Source organism: Bufo gargarizans, chromosome 1 (genome assembly GCF_014858855.1).
Source record: "Bufo gargarizans isolate SCDJY-AF-19 chromosome 1, ASM1485885v1, whole genome shotgun sequence".
Lineage (NCBI taxonomy): Eukaryota > Metazoa > Chordata > Amphibia > Anura > Bufonidae > Bufo > Bufo gargarizans.
The window spans coordinates 395,066,711-395,088,572 of NC_058080.1; the positions used below are offsets into that span (position 1 = coordinate 395,066,711).

General features: G+C 44.9%; 1 protein-coding gene across 1 annotated transcript in view; it reads left to right on the forward strand.

Moving 5' to 3' along the window:
- Positions 1-21,862, forward strand: part of NANS (N-acetylneuraminate synthase) — a 48,771-nt gene that overhangs the window by 13,005 nt on the left and 13,904 nt on the right. Inside the window, 2 exon segments of the mRNA XM_044270779.1 lie at positions 17,261-17,476; positions 19,944-20,043. Of these exon segments, the coding sequence (XP_044126714.1) occupies positions 17,261-17,476; positions 19,944-20,043 (316 nt within the window).

Genomic DNA, 21,862 nt, shown 5'->3' on the forward strand with positions numbered 1-21,862 from the left:
TACCCAATAAGTATAAAAAAAAAAAAAAGTCGGACTGCACTCCTGAGTAGTAAAAGTGGAAAACTTTTATTCACCCATATTGTGGCAAACTTGCGACGTTTCGGCACAATATGGGTGAATAAAAGTTTTCCACTTTTACTACTCAGGAGTGCAGTCCGATATAATATATATATATATATATATATATATATATATATATATATATATATATATATATATATATATATATATATATATATATATATATATATATATATATATATATATATATATATATATATATATATATGTGTGTGTGTGTGTAGATTTAGGCACACATATGTATGTAATAGAAGTGAAAGTTTCACTGTATATAGAATTATTTCAGTCCTATGGATCTTGTCACAAACTGAGGAGTGGAGAGAGGAGGATCCTTTTAAAGATCTGTTAAGCGCATGGATCCCCGTTGCCAGTAACATCTATGCCCTTAATACGGAGCGGGCGCATGCGCTGTTATTGAGTGACATACTGATCCAGCCTTATTTTCATTCATGCAGTAGGCGCATACTAAGGGTAATATAGAAATATTTGTAATAGAAATCCGCTCGCATCAGACTTTGTGTAAGGAAAGGTAAATCTCCAAGACTCGGACTCAGACAAAGGTGTTATGTTCAGTTCTGCTGAGCACTGCCTAGCTCCTCCCAGTCTGTTTACCTTTATTTCTTACTAACAAAAGGTGTAACAATAGAAAGGGGCCCGCCCATCACCCGACCACTTACTTCATATAACAAGGATCCAGGAAGTGATGACATACAGGAAGTGATGACATAGGAAGACAAGACACCATCATTTAGAAGGACATAGCCAGCTAACGCCCATTACCACTGGAGCGAACTTTATCCAGCCTTGCTCAGTGATCAATGCCAGATAAAGTTACTATGATCCTCATGCATGTTTATTTACAGGACAGCGTCATTATCTCCAGCGGCTGATCAGGCGCACTAGAGACAACAAACACACGTTCATTTCATATAATATTCTCTTAACAAATGTATCCACGCCAAGCCAATAAATCCGCGTCTTGTGCGGGGGTCCTAGCCGGCGTCCATACATCAGCCAACAAAACACTGCTCTGCTGAACACATCAGTCTCCCCCGGCTCACAGCCCAGTGCTTAGCACATGGACCATTCGCCGACGGAGACCTCTGCGCCCAGCAGCTGTGTCTCCACATACACAGGAAGATATCAACTCCATGACACGGAGAGACATGATGACAATACACAATATATTAGAAACACATCCTAATAAAATTTCCACATCAAGGGGTGATAGGTGCGTGCATCTGCTACGGCGCCTGAGCTCTTGGTTCTGATGGACGCCAATAGCCAGTACATACAGGGTACTTAAACCTGTGGCGGGAAGCCATCTGCGCCGCAGGTCAATACCATCCATTGGCCCTTCCATCATTTTTGCCACTGAGCCTTTTTTATATTGGTCCCCTGATGAACCATTACATTTAATAGGTGAAACGTGTTGTGACATTTGAATATTGATCATATATTACATTGGACAACAGATCGTAACTGGCATCATTGCTATTGGGAATTGCTGGATAGGTAGAGACTGTTTAGTGAGGGCACAGCCACTGATAAGTGGGGCCGCCCCATTCTGGGCCATTACTCCGCTTTTAGGCAGGGACAGTATAGAAATTGAGGGATGGCTTCCCTGATGCCTAAAAGCGGACTGTATGTAATAACCTGCATGTTCCTTCCTAACCATCTGGAGGACTTCAGATCCTGCAGCAAGCATCCAAGCAATTCCTACTGAGCGATATGGTGAATGCACATAGGGGTCTACAGTATTGTGAGTAACCACATTTGTAGCACCAATTGAATATCCACATTATTGCATATATGCACATGTCCCATATGCTGATATTTGATATCCATTTTATAAAAAAAAATTGTCTCATTGATTTTTGTTCTTTTTGTGGGGATATAGTTGCATATATTTTAAGATATCGTGAATAAATGTTAAGTTTTAAGAGGAATTATGTACGGTGATACTTCTTCAATACTTGTCCTGTTTTCCATAATATTCAATATCAGTGATTTAATATATTACAAAATGGGGTCAATATCACTGCCCCTATACATTACACAAATAAAAAAAGGAATGGCAGTTACACTTTAAGTCGGGACGATACAGCAGGCAATTGTTGAGAAGGAAGTGTTTCTGCCACGTAATCATCTACTAGTCAGTGGAGGAGACACCTTTACTTGCAGCGATCTCATGATCTCTTACCCGATGAACGAGCATTTTGCTCGTTCATCGGGTAATCGGCAGCACCTTTACACAGCCAATCGCTGAAGAGTGTTAGCGATTATTTGGCGGATTCTCAGCCCAGTTAAAAATCCACAGGAGGCAATATTTTATTGGGCTCCTCAGGGAGCCCAATAATAACCAGTATGAATTCCCTGACATGTTTGTCACATTATATAGATTTTTATTTATTTTTTACGAGATTATGTTGGTCTTTTACCATGCTATTTGAAGGATTCTTTGCAATTAATTTGCAAAGTCCAGATTTTATCTCTGCCACAGAATTTTTCCTTTCTCACTATTGATGTGAATGCATTTTACTCTAATATTGACCACACTCGCGGCCTAGCTGCTATCAGCCATTATTTAGCTGCAGGTCAACAACTATCTCCTGTACTGCACAGTTTTCTTCTTAAAGGGATCCTTTTATCCAGGAATACAATCGTTTTAATTGAGGGCAGTCTTTAGAAGCAGAAGCGGGGCTGCTTGATGGAGATTCGATTCACCCAGAGTTATGCTAATTCATTTATCGGGTGATTCAAGTCTTTGTTCATCAAGCTTTTTTTTACAGCAGATACATTGACCATTTGGTTTCTGATTTGCGGTGGATCCTCTGAGGAGGCTATTAGTTTTGTTAATTTTCTGAATACCAATGTTTGAGTTTAACGTTTTACTTATCATTTTTCTTCTACATCTGTTGAGTTTTTGGACCTGATAGTGTTTTTTTTTTTTTTTAAACAAATACCAACAATATTCACACCAGGACTTTATTCAAGATGTTGGATGTTAGTAGCTATATTGACTATCGGAGGAACCACTATCCCAAATGGCTCCAGAACGTCCCTTTTGGTCAGTTTCGGAGAATTATCTGCTTCGTTGTGACCCCATTCTTAAAAAGTTGTTCCACCAAAACCCGCTACTAGATTTAGAAGGGGTCAGTCGTTAAATTATTCTGGTCTCTAGCTGTTTAAGACCTATGCTGTCAGAGCCGAGTTCAGACCATGCAGTTTCTGCACTTGGCTGTTTTAGGTGTGGTATCACTAATTGCTTTTGTTATGACATAGGCCTTGGTTCCACATCTTTCAGATCTGCAGTGACTGATTCATGTTTTCTATAAAGTTTTTTATTTTTTTCCTCTACTTTTGTAGTTTGTCTTCTCATCTGACCATGCAATTTGCAGTACATTGGTCACACTATTCAGCCCAAGAAGAATAGGCTGAATAGGCACCAGCGTTACCTCAGTTTAGGAAGGTGTAACCACAATGCATCCTAACATTTTTCTTTACCCCATAACAGAGTCATCGCTTTTTTTAAACTGCTGATTCGTTAAACTTCTGCATCTAAAAAATCGTTTTGCCCGCCTGGTAAACAGGGAGGCAAACTGGATCTTCCGTATACATACCCTGGTGCCCGAGGGGTAAACGAAGCTGTTGAAAGGGGGGCAACATTAAGGATTTTTTTTTTTTTTTCTGATGCTCCATTTCTGGTTTTTGCACTTATCTTCTGGAATTGGGTTTAAATTGCCTCTATGCCATATCTTGTTTGTATCTGAGGAAGGAGGTGGTCCACCTGCGAAACACATAATATAGTTGTTTTTAGTAGATTTTTTTTAACTGGTTTCCTGCGCTCCAGAGTCTGACTTTGCTTCTTAGTTTTGTGCTCCAGACCTCTTCTCCTGACTTCAGGAAGCGGTTGTTGGCCCCTTACCATTGTCTCCCATTGGGTATGAGGAGTCCTCTTCCTGCCCCCTCTAAGCTCTCCCTGGCAGTCTTAATCTCATCTATAGCACTGAAACATGATCTTGTATTGTGAACTGTCATTGTTTATCAGGGACTTGTCATCAGACCAAAGTGAATGTACCTGGCCATACTGGTTAGGCTAGATTCACGTTGTTGATCACATACCGGCTTTACCTAAAAGATCACGTTCACTAAAATAGACATTCTGTTGCATGCAGAATATTGGAATCAGGGGCGTAGCTAGAAGTGATTGGCCCCACAGCAAATTTTTTGTATGCCTTTTCCCCCCTCCTCCTGTGTAAACCCCACTCCTTTGGCTAGTCACGACCAGACCAGGCTGCCACGCCATGCTTTTCTTATATAATATATAACACAAACAAAAATTCAGTCAGCAGCACTAGTCCAATAGACCACGGGTGCAAAATCCTCCAAGCCGCAGGCTCAACAGCTAAATAGATGATATACAGTTGCAAGAAAAAGTATGTGAACCCTTTGGAATTATATGGATTTCTGCACAAATTAGTCATAACATGTGATCGGATCTTCATTTAAGTCACAACAATAGACAATCACAGTCTGCTTAAACTAATAACACAAATAATTAAATGTTACCATGTTTTTATTTAACACACCATGTAAACATTCACAGTGCAGGTGGAAAAAGTATGTGAACCCCTAGACTAATGACATCTCCAAGAGCTAACTGAGTGAGGTGTCAGCCAACTGGAGTCTAATCAATGAGATGAGATTGGAGGTGTTGGTTACAGCTGCCCTGCCCTATAAAATCACACACCAGTTCTGGGTTTGCTTTTCATAAGAAGCGATGCCTGATGTGAATGATGCCTTGCACAAAAGAGCTCTTAGAAGACCTACGATTAAGCATTGATGACTTGCATAAAGCTGGAAAGGGTTATAAAAGTATCTCCATAAGCCTTGCTTTTCATCAGTCCACGGTAAGACAAATTGTCTATAAATGGAGAAATTTCAGCACTAGTGCTACTATCCCTAGGAGTGGCCGTCCTGTAAAGATGACTGCAAGAGCACAGCGCAGACTGCTCAATGAGCTGAAGAAGAATCCTAGAGTGTCAGCTAAAGACTTACAAAAGTCTCTGGCATATGCTAACATCCCTGTTAGCGAATCTACGATGCGTAAAACACTAAACAAGAATGAATTTCATGGGAGGATACTACCACAGAGGAAGCACTGCAGTCCAAAAAAAACATTGCTGCACGTTTACAGTTTGCACAAGAGCACCTGGATGTTCCACAGCAGTACTGGCAAAATATTCTGTGGACAGATGAAACCAAAGTTGAGTTGTTTGGAAGAAGCACACAACACTATGTGTGGAGAAAAAGAGGCAAAGCACATCAACATCAAAACCTCATCCCAACTGTGAAGTATGGTGGTGGGGGCATCATGGTTTGGGGCTGCTTTGCTGCGTCAGGGCCTGGATGGATTGCTATCATCGAAGGAAAAATGAATTCCCAAGTTTATCAAGACATTTTGCAGGAGAACTTAAGGCCATCTGTCCACCAGCTGAAGCTCAACAGAAGATGGGTGTTGCAACAGGACAATGACCCAAAGCATAGAAGTAAATCAACAACAGAATGGCTTAAACAGAAGAAAATACGCCTTCTGGAGTGGCCCAGTCAGAGTCCTGACCTCAACCCGATTGAGATGCTGTGGCATGACCTCAAGAAAGCGATTCACACCAGACATCCCAAGAATATTACTGAACTGAAACAGTTCTGTAAAGAGGAATGGTCAAGAAATACTCCTGACCGTTGTCCACGTCTGACCTGCAACTACAGGAAACGTTTGGTTGAAGTTATTGCTGTCAAAGGAGGTTCAACCAGTTATTAAATCCAAGGGTTCACATACTTTTTCCACCTGCAATGTAAATGTTTACATGGTGTGTTCAATAAAAACATGGCAACATTTAATTATTTGTGTGTTATTAGTTTAAGCAGACTGTGATTGTCTATTGTTGTGACTTAGATGAAGATCAGATCACATTTTATGATCAATTTGTGCAGAAATCCATATAATTCCAAAGGGTTCACATACTTTTTCTTGCAACTGTATATCCAAAAGATGAGGCAGCACTCTAAAGGATAAAGTGAAAAACGGTGGACCCTTTATTGACGACCCCCCCCCCCCCCCTTGCAACGTTTCAACTGCTCAATGCAGTCTTTATCAAGCATTATCCTGTGTGTGTGTGTGTGTGTGTGTGTATATATATAGACACAGACACAGACCTGTGTGTGTGTGTGTGTGTGTGTGTGTATATATATATGTGTGTGTATATATATATATATATATATATATATATATATATATATATATATATATATATATATATATATATATATATATATATATATATATATATATATATATATATATATACACATACTATGGCTCTCCGAATATGGAGACACTAAAATATAATTTTTAGATATATTTTTTTTTTTGGTTTAAAAATGATGTTTAAAACGTAAGTAAATAAAAAAAGTAGACATATTAGGTATCGCCGCGTCCATAAGAACCTGCTCTATAAAAATATCACATGACCTAACCTCTCTGGTGAACGCCGTAAAAAAAAGTGTCCAAAAAACTTTTTTTTTTTTTTTTTTTTTGTCACCTTACATCACAAAAAGTGTAATAGCAAGCGATCAAAAAGTCATATGCACCCTAAAATAGTGCCAATCAAACCATCATCTCATACCGAAAAACCCGGCCACAGGCTGTCTTTTGTACAGGTTTCCCTATCTTTCCATGGTTTGAGTAAATTCACATGGTAAACCTGCTCCGGCTTTTGCCGCCCTGGCTGGTGTACCTTGTAGTTTACATCTCCAATTTTCTTGAGTACCTCGTAGGGCTTCTGCCACCTAACCAGAAACTTACTGAACCAAAACCCGATCACCCGGGTTAAAGATTCGGACCCAAACCTGCTGATTATAGACCCGACTCTGGGCTCGCTCCATATGCTCCCCAACAAGAGGCAATACTGTCTCTATCCGATCTTGCATCTGGGTAACGTACTTAATGACACTTTTATGTGTCTGTTTCCCCAGCATGCGGCTCCGCGCCCTCCAGCATGGCACAAAGCCTCAGATCCTAAAAACAGAGACTCAGCTGCTGAGCCCAGCTTCCTATTAAGGGACAGCCAGGTGCTGCCAAAACCCGGACTGGTATTTGACCTCACCTGGCTGTAAACCAGCCCAGCCGCACATGTTGGGAGGGAAATACCGGCCTTCCCAGTCAAAACCATTCATTTATATTTTTTTTTTTTTTTGTGGGGCCTCGGAACGGAGCAACGGATGCAGACGCCACACGGAGTGCTGTCCGCATCTTTTGCGGCCCCATTGAAGTGAATGGGTCCGCACCCGAGCCGCAAAAACTGCGGATCGGATGTGGACCCGCAAAACGGTCGTGTGCATGAGGCCTGAGGGTGTATTCAGAAAGTGCAGTTAGGTGTGGTTAAAACCGCAGTGGGAAAAAATGCCCCTGTAAAATCTGTAAATGTACAGAAAACCAAATTTTATTTATTTTTTCCAATGCAGTTTTCTGAATACACTCTCAGGCTGACTTCAGATCAGCGAAAGGACTGATTCAGCCATAACTGATCCGGGTCCCATATACTATAATGGGGTCTGTTAGGTTTCTTCCCAGAGGAAGACTTTTGAAGCGGAGACAAAAGTCGTGCATGCAGGAAATTATAATCTATGGGGCCCCTAGGCTCCGTTCAGCTCAGTTATACGCCATTCTGTCCTTTCTGCCCCTATAATGGAACAGAAAGGCTGAACGCTGATGTGGAAGCAGCCTTATATGTCCCGTGCCTTGAGAGGTGTTACTCACGTCACCTGTCGGTGGTTCTGGCTGATCTGTGTAGATTTAATGGCTTGTCACATTGGGGTTACATGAAATAAAACTATGTGAATACAAATGAAACGCCTAGTTTAAAGGGTTTCTGTCACTAGAGTTTTCACTATTAAACTGGCTGACATTAGCGACGTGCTAACGTCAGCTGCACCTAACTGTTATTCTTGTGATTATCCTAAAAAAAAAACTTGTGCCGTTCAGTATGCAGCGCAGGCGCGGTGAGGGAATGACGCTCGCCGGCTGCCAGCTTTCTCACCGAGCTTGCGCCGAATACTGAAGGGTGCGAGATTTTCCCAGCGCACAGGGGCGGCAGGAGGATGCGAACGCTGCCTGGCCCTGTCAATCAAGACTTGGAGGGCGTGTAATCAGGTGGGAGACGGGAGCCTCTAGGTGCAGGAGCAATGCCCACCTGCTCCTCGAGGCTCATTTACATATTATAAAAGTAAGAACTTATTGATTTTCCTAGTCTACGACGTAAAGTCATAGCAATACTCGCCTCCGTGTCTTTAATAAAACTATCTCTTCCTTTACTGTTCCACCAATAGCAGCAAAGAAAATGTACATACTGAACATTGTAACCATGACAACCGTAGTCCCACCCCCAGACAGCCCCTATAACAGGCAACTCCTCCTCTGGGTCTTCCTCTTTCTTTGGACCTGACACCAACCGGAACCGCCCAACAAGAAACCGGAACTGGAAGCGAAACCGCACCGCTCCAAGCGAACTCCACAAACGAAGCCAACCGGGCTAACACTCCTGAGGAGAAAACAGAAGGACGTAGATCCCAAACATCAGCGGTCGCTCAACCTAGAAGAAACAAAGAATATGGCAAGTGTAAATAACAGGCCAGACCAACAAGGCGGCAGTCCGAAAATGGCAGAGAAACCATCAAGAGACCAATAAACAAATATGACAATGAATAACATCATCATTAATAATAATAATAATAATAATAATAACAATAATAATAATAATAGCAATAAAGAAGCATAATAACAATAAGCCTGCATGTAAAACAGCAAACCACACCTCCTCCGAAAATAGAGAAAACAACACCTGGGCGGGCAACACAGGGCGGGCAATACTCGCCTCCGTGTCTTTAATAAAACTATGACTTTACGTCGTAGACTAGGAAAATCAATAAGTTTTACATCAAGACACGGAGGCTCCTATTGCTAGTTCAAAGCTGCGCAATCACGGAAGCGAACAAATGAGGAGGAGGGCGAAAATAATACTCCCTGAAGGTCGTGACCCTAGACCAGTCCGCCAGACGTAAGATATCCTCCATACGAGCCCCTGAAATAGCCAAAGAGGTGGCAGATGCGCCCCTGGCCGAATGCGCCGTAAAAACAGAAGTATCGATCCCCGCAAGGGACATAACCCACTTCATCCAACGAGCCAAAGTCGGACTAGATACCGGACCGAAGGGATAACGAATAGAGAGGAAAAGCTGTGGGACCGCAGGAGAGCGGTAGGCCCTAGTCCTAGATTCGTATTCCCACAAACAAGCCACGGGACAAAGAGCCGGAGAGGACGGGGAAACAAGGATAAGACACAGTCGTGATATGGGTCTTGGTGCGTCTCGAGATATTAAAAGGAGACCCCCTCAGGCGTGAAGGACCTGGCGTCGTGATCCAACGCCCGCACATCCGACACCCTCTTACAAGAAATAAGACAGAAGAGCACTAGCAACTTAGCAGACAACTGACGCAAAGAAAGATCCGAATTGTCGGGCCAAGCCGCAAGAAACGACAAGACCGAAGAGACGTCCCAAGTGGTAGTAAAACGAGGGCGCGGAGGGTGAGTAAGGCGAGAGCCACGCAGGAGGCGGCAAACCAAGGGGTGTTGGCCCGCAGGGGTACCCTCGAACCCCCGGTGAGTAGAGGAAATGGCCGAACGAAAAAGATTGATCGTCCTATAAGCCTTATCAGCCTCAAACAGAGGTAAGAAATTGCAAAAGATCACTCACAGGTGCCGAAATGGGATCCAAGTCCCGTGCCATGCACCAACTAGACCAAGATCCCCAAGCTGCCCGATAAGATTTTCGGGTGCCGGGAGCCCATGCATTGTCCAGGAGTCGTCTAGCTGAGTCCGAAATGCCCTCGACCTCTCCAGGGATCCGGAGACCCGACACGCCAGCAGCTGAAGAGTCCCGTCCAGCAGAAGGGGGTGGCACAACCCTCTCTGGGGTCGCAAAGAAGATCCGCGAGGTCCGGGAGAAGAAATGGTACGTCCACTAGGAGCTCCAAGAGAGCCGGGAACCAACTCTGAGTCCCCCAAAAGGGAACCACCACCACCAATTCGGCCATCTGGCGGCGAACCTGCAGGAGCATCCTCGGAATCATCGCGAACGGGGGAAACGCATACAGAAGTGACCTCGACCAATCCTGCAGAAAGGCATCCACCGCTTCCGCCCCCGGATCCGGGCGCCAGCTGAAGAACCGAGGGAGCTGGGCGTTGAGCCTCGAAGCAAACAGATCCACCGCAAAGGGGCCCCAGACGTCTGAGATCGCGGAAAATATCCTCGGGGCCAACCTCCAATCGCTGCCGTCCGTGAAACAACGTGAACTCTGATCCGCTCGAGTGTTGTGGAGACCGGGAAGGTATTCCGCCTGGACCACAATGTCCTTGGAGAGGCAATAGGACCAAAACTCCTTCGCAAGTCGAGCCAGCGTCGCCGACCGGGTACCACCCAAACGGTTGACGTAGCGGACCGCCGAAACGTTGTCCATACGCAGAAGGATGCAAGCATGAGCCATCCCGTTGGTAAAACTCCGAATGGCAAAGGACCCCGCCAAAAGTTCCAACGAGTTGATGTGCAATCTCGATTCCTCCGAAGTCCAGCGACCGCCCGTGGAAACGCCATTGCAGTGGGCGCCCAGCCCTGTAGGCTCGCATCCGACTCCACCGTAAACTCCGGCTGGAGACCGAAGATCGCCTTGCCATTCCACGCCTCCAAGTTGGCGATCCACCAACGAAGCTCCTCCCTGGCTTCCGAATCCAGTGTCACTGCGTCCGCAAAGGCCGCACCGGAGCGAAGGTGCGCAATCTTGAGCCGCTGAAGGGCACGATAGTGCAACGGGGCCGGAAACACTGCCTGGATGGAGGAGGCCAGCAGGCCGATGATGCGGGCAAGGTGGCGTAAGGTTAACTGAGGGGACGACAGGGCGTGCCTCAATTCCTTCCGAATGGCTCGCAGTTTGGCTGAGGGACTCGGACACAGAGTCCACTGTGAATCCCAGAAAATCCATCCTCTGCAGAGGGGTCAAGCACGACTTCTCCTGATTCAGAAGAAAACTGAGGCGTGACAGCAGATCCGATGTCCAGCGTAGATGGTCCAGCAAGGTTGAGCTGGAATGATGCATGATAAGGATGTCGTCCAGATATATGATCAGACGAACACCCCGACTGCGGAGCCAGGCCATGGCTGGTCGCATTAGTTTGGTGAAGCACCAGGGAGCCGAGGACAGACCGAACGGGAGGCAAGTGAAGCGCCACGTCTCCCCCCCCATAGAAAACAGAGAAGGTCCCTGGACGAAGGATCGATGGGAACCGTCAGGTAAGCGTCCTTTAGGTCCAATTTCACCATCCAATCCCTCGGAAGGAGCAGATCCCTGAGAAGGTGAATCCCCTCCATCTTGAAGTGGCGATAGCGCACTATGGAGTTCAGCGACCGAAGATTTATCACTGGGCGCATTTGTCCGCCCTTCTTCTGGACCAGAAAGATATTGCTGACGACTCTCCCAGGGGACGGAGGAGCCCGTTCTATCGCACCTTTTTGGAAAAGTGACCTCAGTTCTATATCCACCAGGGAGCGATCCGGCCTGGAAAGCAGAAAAGGGGAGGGAGGGGGGAGCCGGAAAGGGGAGTCCACTAGTTCGATCAGGAAACCCCTGACGGTGGACAAAATCCACGGGTCTGAACTAATCTCCGACCAAGCACGGAAAAAATGTCGGAGTCTGCCCCCTATGTAAAGGGGAGAAGAAACCCCCGCTAAGGGACGACTTACCGAAAGGACGTCTTGAGTTGGGGTTCCCACGGAAGGACCTGGAACGCCAATTGCCGCCTCTGGCCGGGAAGAAAGTCGAGGAGCCCCTCTGATCCTGGAAAGGAGGTCTTTGGTGAAAGGAGCCTCGGCCCACGCCACGAGCGTGGAAGGTAGATCGGCCGGACAGGCGGCCCCTGGTACTGCCGGCCCTGTTGGAGACCCGTCCCTGAAACACTCTGCGCATAGAGGACTGGGCCTTATCTAATGCAGTGAATGCGCCAACATAACGGCCGAGATCCTTAATAAAGGAGTCGCCGAATAGCAGTCCCTGTGCCTCCTTACCTGCCTCGGTCAGGGCAAGATTAGCCAGCTTAGGGTCAATCTTAAAGAGAATGGCCTTACGCCGTTCAATAGATAGGGACGTGTTGGCATTACCAGCGACACAAATCGCTCTTTGAGCCCAACCCCGAAGCTCCTCGGGATCAATACTGGAGCCATCTGCTCTGGCAGCTTCTGCCAATTCCAACAACTTTAGTGAGGGGCCCAAACACATCCAGGAGCTTATCCTGGCAGCTCCTCAAGGCGGAGTCCTAACCCTTTACGTGGGTTCCAGCCCGTTTTGGCCAAAAATTGGGTCATCTTGGGGTCGACCACAGGGGTATCACAGACCTTATTAGGGACCAGGGGTCTGGGGCATTCAGCGCGGAGCTTATTGCGAGCATCCTTACTTAACGGGTGGCGAACCCGAGCTTCCAGGTATTTACCCACGTGGTCAGACGGGAGCCATTCCGCCGACCTAGGGTGATGGAGTGTATCAGGGTCGAACATAAGTTCGCCGGAAGGGTCCGCCAATGCCGACGTCAAATCGACCGCTGGAGGAGCAGAGCCGACCGCAAAGGAAGTGGAAGGGACGGGGCCCCTAGCAGTGGGAGTCTGACCCTGGGTTTCCTCATCAGAGGGATAATCCAGATCCTCCAACGCCTCTAAGTCTGAGCTGGGATCCGAATCGGGATCGGCACCTGGTTGTGCTCTGGCACATTTCCACGTGCGCGCCTTTTCTGCCTGGCGCGGTAAGGCTCTCTTGCGTGAACGTAGCACGCTCTCATGGGTGGCCGCACGCACACCAATTCTATCATCCTGTGAAACAGGAGCATCAATGGCATCAGACGGCGTCACTATTGCAGGGGCAGGCTGCAGGGACTCCCTAGGGGGGTGTGCAGCCAGGGCCTGTGAAATGGTTGTAGCCAGCATAGTGGACATGGATCCCATAGCGGATATAATGGCACTAGAGACCGATTGTTGAATGGCCAGAGTACGAGGGTCATCCCTCTCCATCTCCTCTGCAGGCGCTGGGCAGGCCTGGCTGGAGGGTAAATCTGCAGTGGACATTGTGTGGATAATAGTCACGCGAGGACCGGGATAATAACGGACTAATGTGGGCCAAAATACCTATCTAGAGCGCAAGGGTTAATCACCCAGGCGCGATGAGGCAGGAGCGAGCGCGGCAGAGGGAGCGCAGAGAGATGCGACCGATCCGGACGGAAACCAGGCGGGGACTAAGATGGCCGCCGAAATCCCGCGATAGTAGAGGACCAAGATGGCCGCCGGGATCTCGCGAGACTACGCGATAGCCCGGCAGCGCGCGAAAGAAGGTCCGGCCGCAGGAAGCGCAAGGATCCCCGGCGAGATCACAAGAAAGGTAAACAAAACAGAGGGGGGAAAAGGGGAAAAAGAGACAATAACCCGGCGGGGTGGGGAAAGAAGCGCGACGGCGCTAACAAGGGAAAACAATAGGGAACCACAAAAAGGCAGAGAGGGGAGAACCCCCACAATAAGCAAACCGGGTAAAATAAATCTCCCATATAAACCATAAGGGCCGAAGCCCAGAGAAACAGGTGCAAACAAACCCACTACATATGCAGAGAAAACGCATGAAATAAAACGAATAATAGGATTAAACCAATCCGAAACAATGCAAAAGCACAAGGTAAAAATTTGCAGCACTTATCTGGTGGCAGCAGCAAAGAAAGAGGAAGACCCAGAGGAGGAGTTGCCTGTTATAGGGGCTGTCTGGGGGTGGGACTACGGTTGTCATGGTTACAATGTTCAGTATGTAAATTTTCTTTGCTGCTATTGGTGGAACAGTAAAGGAAGAGATAGCAATAGGAGCCTCCGTGTCTTGATGTAAAATTCTGCAGTAACTGGGGCATAAATAATCACAAGAATAGCAGAGTTAGGTGCGGCTGACATTAGCAGATCGCTAATGTCAGCCAGTCTAATACTGAAAATTCTAGTGTCAGAAACCCTTTAAGATAACAACGAAGCTGTACCATGATACAAATGGACTGCATCATATCCCTGCTGCTTAGCAAACACTCTGAATAAGGCTCCTCTCACACGTCCGTTGTTTCTTTCCTGATCTGTTCAGTTTTTTTTGCGGAACAGATCTGGACCAGTTCTGTACCCATTCATTTTCAATAAGTCCTGAAAAAAAATCGGACAGCACAATGTCCAATTTTTTTTCGGGACCCATTGAAAATGAAGCGGAGACAAAGTCGTGCATGCAGGAAATTATAATCTATGGGGCCCCTAGGCTCCGTTCAGCAAAAAACTGAACAGATCAGGAAAGAAACAACGGACGTGTGAATGGACCCTAAGTCACTATATCACTTGGCCAATTTTTTATATACTTTTATTATTTTTTTTCTTGGCTTGTAGCATTACAAAGTAAGGATGTCCTGTTGTGTTATGAAACCATCTGCAGTTAATGTTATGCAGACGCTCAGAATCCTGCTTACTGAGTGGGTGTAGCAAGTACATGATCTAATGAAGTGACTGAGGGCAAAAATGGGATTTGCCTAGTTTTTTGTTTTATTGTAATGGGCATTGTTATAGGACCATAAAAAGGCTTATCTATTGCTAGCCTCAAGATAGATCATCAGTATCCTATCAGTTGGAGTCTGAGTCTGACACCTCCGATCAGCTGTTTAATGGGGCCACGGTACTCGGACGAGTGCTGCAGCCTCTTCCTCCTATACCAGGCGCAGTGCCGTACAGTGTAAAACTCTGCCTGGTATTGCAGTTCATTCCTGTTAACTGTGCTGCACAAGGGCTATATGACTGACGTAGTGTCACAGGCCGCAGCGTTTCCCTAAGCTCCATGGGCCCTATAAACAGCTGACTGGCTGGGGTGCTGGGATTCGGACCCCCATTGATCTGATATTGATGGCCTATCCTGAGATCAGGTCATCCGTTTTCCAGGAATAATGAGGAATAAAAAAAAATATAACGTAGATCAGTGACTGACATAAAATGTAGAAATTAAAGTGGAAATTCAAACTGTCCCTTATGGAACTTTTTTAGCTCAGTATATGTGTTGCAATTACCATATACTATTTTTCTCATTGGTGGTTTGGTTGATTGGATTAGTAGACTATAAAGCATCTATGGACATGCACAGGCTTTCTGCTGGGTTTATCAGCTAATCTTAGGAGGCAGGGTAGCAATACACAGCAGGCTGTAGGGACAGAGCAGTTACATGAACCTCAGATGAGACAGGATTTGTCTTTCAGACTTCCTTTACCGTTAAAGCTGGCCATTTATACGAAATAGATTTTAGCTCATTCATCTTTTGGCTCCAATATAATAAACCTGCATACACGGTGTGCATATATGAGAAAGGACTAAGGCCTAGTTTACACTTGAATTATTTGGTCAGTTATTTCCATCAGTTAGGCCGAATGCACACAGCCGTCTTCCGCGGCCGAGAGCGGTCCATGGTATGCCGGGCTGGATTCCTGTTCAGAGCCAGGAGCGCACGGCGTCATTGGTTGCTATGTCGCCGCTGCATTACAGTAATACACTCGTATAGTGTATTACTGTAGTGCAGCGGCGACATGAAGCGCACGGCGTCCTAGTAACTAATGACACCGTGCGCTCCTGCTCTGAACAGGAATCCAGCCCGGCATACCATGGACCACTCTCGGCCGTGTGCATTCGGCCTTATTGTGAGCCAAAACTAGGAGAAAATTTTTCCATCATATTTTATCTGAGTAGACTTCACTCCTGGTTTGGGCTCGCTGATGAAAATAACTGAAGTGTGAACTAGTTCTTAGCTGCTGCCAGGCTTCTTTTGCATAGCTTCTCTACCGCAGGAACAAACCATAATCTATGTTGAAATCCAACATGCACAATCCCACTTTCACCTGACCTCTGCCATCTGGTGAGAGTAGTGAAGCCCAGATATACATATGATCATCCGGTCATTAAAATTGGACTTTTGCTGAACTTTATTTTATGTGTACAGCCATCTGTAGCTGTTATGAGGAATTTCCCTATTGTATTGTAAGGGTATTTTTAAGTACTGATTGGTTCTGTCCCCATTAATTCTGTCTCTTTTATATTACCTATTAATATTCTGTATAATAAAGTTTTTTCCTTGTAATGTAGTTGGTTATAAGTTAGTTAGTATCCATCCCCATTGTGCTGGTAAGATCACATTTCTAAGTAATCTCAGAGACAATGTGGCTGATGAGAACAAGGACAATTAGGTGTGACTCCACTTGGCACTTCATCCTAGGTAGGATGCAAGTATTTATTTGCCCCATCTCTGATGCTTCCTTGGGTGTCAGTCATGTGTGATCATGTGGTAGACTGCCATGTTCTATAGCATAGCTGACCGGAAGTCCTACCCCATATTGCATATGTAGGCTAGTGATTATTTACTTTCTGTTATTCTGTTTGTGATTTGTCTGTTTTATCTTATATTTAATCACACTTAGTAAATATATTTATTCACTTAGCTTGCATAAGCGTATTCAATCTCAAATCTTTTGAATTCACGTTACACCTGTTAGTTCACGTTCACATAGTTACTAATATACCTTATAGTATAATTTTCTTTTACAGTTTTTACCGGATTTTATATCCCTGATATCTCCCACATATTGATCCAACTGAGACAAACATACCTGAAATTTGCTAGATGATTCTTAGCTCGTTCACCAGCAAAAACGAAGAAGGTGTAGCAGCACTTACAGTTACATATAAAACATTGTTAGGTCCATTAGGTGGTGGTGCTAGGTTCATGCCTGTAGATCGCCAGCAGATAATATAAAAAAAAAAAGGTTACCGCAGCACTTAGTGGCTTCAATTCAATGTGTAGACTTATTCACCAAGAATACATTTCTTGGGGAATAAATCTACACATTGATTGGAGACACTGAGTGCTGCGGTAGCTTTATTTTTTATTTTTATATATATATATTATCTTAAGTCATTCACGCCCTCAATCATTTGTTGGTTTTCTACCTTTTACATACAGCATGCTTGTTTCTTCTTACAGGAGTGCGGGGCTGACTGTGCCAAATTCCAGAAGAGTGAGTTAGAATACAAATTTAATAAAAAAGTTTTAGAACGACCATATACCTCGCCACATTCATGGGGAAAGACATACGGGGAGCACAAGCGCCATCTGGAGTTCAGTCATGATCAGTTCCGGGAGCTGCAGAAGTATGCGAAGGAAATAGGAATATGCTTCACAGCCTCTGGAATGGATGAGGTAAGACTACACCTACTGGGACTGGGGGCACACAGCACCTACGTTCTACCCATAGAAGATACTGGAACTGCTGCACCACATCATACAGTCTTAAAAGGGTTTCCGGAGATTTTACTACTGGTGACCTATCCTCTGGATCGGATCGCTGGGTGTCCGACACCCGCCGATCAGCTGCTTGAGAAGGCATCGGCGCTCCTGTGAGTGCCGCGGCCTTCTCTGTGCTCACCAAGCACAGAGCCGTACATTGTATATTGGCTGTGCTTGGTACTGTGCTCAGCTTCATTCACTTCTATGGGTCTGAGCTGCGCCTAGGCCATGTGTCCGATAAACATGTAGTCACTGGCCTAGGAAAAGCTGCAAGAAGGACTCTGTGTCACTGCGAGCACCGATGTCCTCTCAATGAGCTGATCAACAGGGGTCGCACGTGTTGTACCCCCACTGATCAGATACTGGTGACCTATCTTGAGGATAGGTAATCAGTATTTATGTCTCGGAAAACCCCTTTAAGGAAGGAAATGGTCATTGTGCTGTGCTGGAAAGACTGAAAGTATTTCTCTGCTGCAACTTTTAGGCCCCTTTTCACACGGGCGTTGCGGGAAAATGTGCGGGTGCATTGTGGGAACACCCGTGATATTTCCGCGCGAGTGCAAAACATTGTAATGCGTTTTGCACTCGCGTGAGAAAAATCGCGCGTCTTTGGTACCCAAACCCCTTCACAGACGTTTGGGCTTGGGATCGGTGTTCTGTAGATTATATTATTTTCCCTTATAACATGGTTATAAGGGAAAATAATAGCATTCTGAATACAGAATGCATAGGACAATAGCGCTGGAGGGGTTAAAAATGTAATAAAGTAATAATTTAACTCACCTTAGTCCACTTGCTCGCGTAGCCGGCATCTCCTTCTGTCTTCATATTAGTTTTGTGTAGCAACAGGACCTGTGGTGACGTCACTCCGGTCATCACATGATCCAGCTCCATGGTAAAAGATCATGTGATGACTGGAGTGACGTCACCAAAGGTCCTTGTTGCTACACAGAGCTAAGATCAAGACAGAAGGAGATGCCGGCTACGCGAGCAAGTGGACTAAGGTGAGTTAAAAAAAAATGTAACCTCTCCAGCGCTATTTTACTATGCATTCTGTATTCAGAATGCTATTATTTTCCCTTTATAACCATGTTGATGATGATAATAATAATAATAATGATCGGGTCTCCATCCCGGTCGTCTCCTAGCAACCGTGCGTGAAAATCGCACCGCATCCGCACTTGCTTGCGGATGCTTGCGATTTTCACGCAACCCCATTCACTCCTAGGGGGCTGCGTTGCGTGAAAAACTCACAAAGAGGAGCATGCTGCGATTTTCACGCAACGCACAAGTGATGCGTGACCATCACCGCTCATGTGCACAGCCCCTATAGAAATGAATGGGTCAGGATTCAGTGCGGGTGCAATGCGTTCAACTCGCGCATCGCATCCGCGCAGAATACTCGCCCGTGTGAAAGAGGCCTTACTGGTGCATTAAACGTTTTCATTTGAATAGCCTATACCGACAACTTGTGGTACATGTATCCCAGGGCGTACATGCAATTGGGGCAGATTTATAAAACTGTCTAAAAGAAAATCTCACACTGTCTTCATGCAGTGCGTTTAAAGGGAATCTGCCACCAGTGACCTCTCTATTAAACTGTTTGCATAGACACATAGCTGTGGTTCACCCGATTTTAAAATCCAGTTTCTTTTTTTTGATCCGAAGCTGCATTCCTGAGTTATGATACTTTTTCTTAATATACAAATTAGGCCTTGGGATCAATGAAGGTGTCATCATTGCTCTTGTTGCAGTCAAGATCCGCTACTTTCTGCAATGGTGACACCATTATTTCACCAAAGGCCTAATCTGCATATTAAGAAAGTAACTCATAACTAAGGTACAGAGCCTCAGATCAACCCTCAAAAAACTGTTTTAATCAGGGAACCTAATTATCTATGGAAACAGTTGACTAGGGAGCTTGCTGGTGACAGATCCCGACTAATAGGTGTATCACTGTGTATGATCACTGCCTTGGGGGTACTTTGATGTTATATTTTTTTTCAGCAGGGGATTCCTCGTTTAGGAAAACACTGGTCTATAGAATGTCATGCACCATTGTGGTGCAGAAGTCAAAATCTAGCCCTACGTTTAGTAAAGTTTTAGTAATGACTTACAATACTGTCAATATCAATTGCCCACAGAGTCTAGACATTAGACCTGCATATGGTGGTTAGTTTCCTGCCTTTATAATTCTTCTTTATTTTAAAGTTACTAGAATTTTAAAGATTCTCTATGTACAGTATTCATTTTATACCAGAGTACTGAATAAGAAAAAGTGGGGAAAAAAATAATAAATAAACATTGTGTTGTATTCTTTAGAAAATGTATTTTTAAAGCACTGATTATATTTGGCCTCTTGTTAATGTTCTGTTTTTAGATGGCAGTTGAGTTCCTTCATGAAATTAACGTTCCATTCCTTAAAGTGGCGTCAGGAGACACTAATAATTTGCCCTATATAAAAAAAACCGCTGAGAAAGGTAGGTGTATTCTTTGTCTTTCACTGTATATTATCAACTTGGTACTGACCTGAGCGCTGTGTATGCGCGATTCTCCGGAGTCTCACATACGCGGCTCCGGTAGTATGCGAACGCCCATTGTCGCGCGTTCCCGGAAGTCTATGTACTGGAACGCGCGACAAGACGCCCCCAAAGAAGCTCCTGTACTTCTTGGGGCCTCGGGCGTTTTACAGCGCGATCGTACGCGCTGTAAAACGCTCAGGTGAGAACCATTCCCATAGGGAATCATTGGTTCTTGCCTGTTGAGCGTTTTACAGCGCGTAGTAGGAACGCGCTGTAAAACGCTCAGGTCTGAACCCAGCCTCAAGGAGATTTTTCTTTAGTTGTCTTGTTCACTGTAATGTCCATTAGATATGTCCCGTTCACCCGCTTCAAGTCTCACTCACTGCAGAGTTCCAGTAGTCTCATACTATTTGCTGACATCACATGACCGTTGGCCCCAAACCGCCTCCTCCTTAGCCCTTATTCACAGTCAGTGAATTCCATTAGTGATTGTGAGTAGGGATGAAACATCCAAAGTCGTTTTGCATAATACTTTGTTTCAATACTGTACAGAGTGAGCGCTCCGTACAGTATTAGAATGTATTGGCTCCGATGAGCCAAAGTTATTACTTTGCCAAGTCTCGCAAGACTTCGCATAATAACTTCAGAAATTGGAGCATTGGAGGGGAGCATTTACATAATGACACACTTATGATGTTAGAATGTAAGCAATTACCATTGAATGCTGCATTGGGTACAAGTGATAGAAAAACCGAAGTATGGAGATTTCTCTGGTGACTTGAGGAGCAAAGTAACAAGTTTCCCTCCCTTGTAGTTAGAAGACCTTTTACCTCCAATGTTGTTTGTTCAGTGTCTTTATAGTGGGCCAAACTTTTTTTTTTTTTCTTATCTTTGAAAGCTCCAAATACCCCTAGTGGTGGCTATAGAAAGACAAAATTTTACCACTTTTAGTGCAGGAGATTTAGAGCTCTGTATCTAAATGAATCAGCACAAAATGCTGGACTTAAAAAATAAACCACAAAACAAAAAAATACCTGTTGTCTATGATGCTGTTTGACAGCATGTCTGAATTTTCGGATACAGAACTTCATGTATGGGATGAGAAGTAGCCTCAGATGCTTGTTGCCCACTAAGCCAGTCTATGTGTCGCTTTTCGAAGAGGTTTACTGGTCAAACAGCAGTATGATGAGGCGTGATCATTGGGGGAGTCCTCTCCTTTTCAATGGCAGATGGGGAAACAGACGGAAAATATGGATCCATGATTTGGAAAACCATGTTCAAGAAGTTGAATCGAGGAATGTGAGCTGCTGATGACCTCCCACTTAGCAGCTGTCATTCTTTAAGAATAATTGGTTCTTCTAGTTGTTGGACTCCCACACTTCTTCTAGATGGAAAGGGTGGGGGCTGGGTGTACGAGTCAAAATCATGGATTTCCCATACTAGTTCTCTTGGACTTTTACTATAGTATATCCAGACACCTAAGCTTGTATTGTTTGTCAGGAATATTTAGAGTTGATAGCAGATAAATAAATAAAAAAACTCAAACATGATCACTTGTTCAATAACAGGTCTTATCTAGTGCTTAGAATTTCTGATAAACAGTGTGATCCCTGAAAGCTGAGCTCCAGGACTAAGGCTTCAGTATAAGTCATCTTGTCCATAAGGCTTCTGTATGTACCGAAGTACAGAGAGCTCTGCGACTTGTATAGTAACTGCATGGATATTATATCATTGCAGGATAGGTGGGGTCTATCTGTGGGGATCACCATGTACAGCA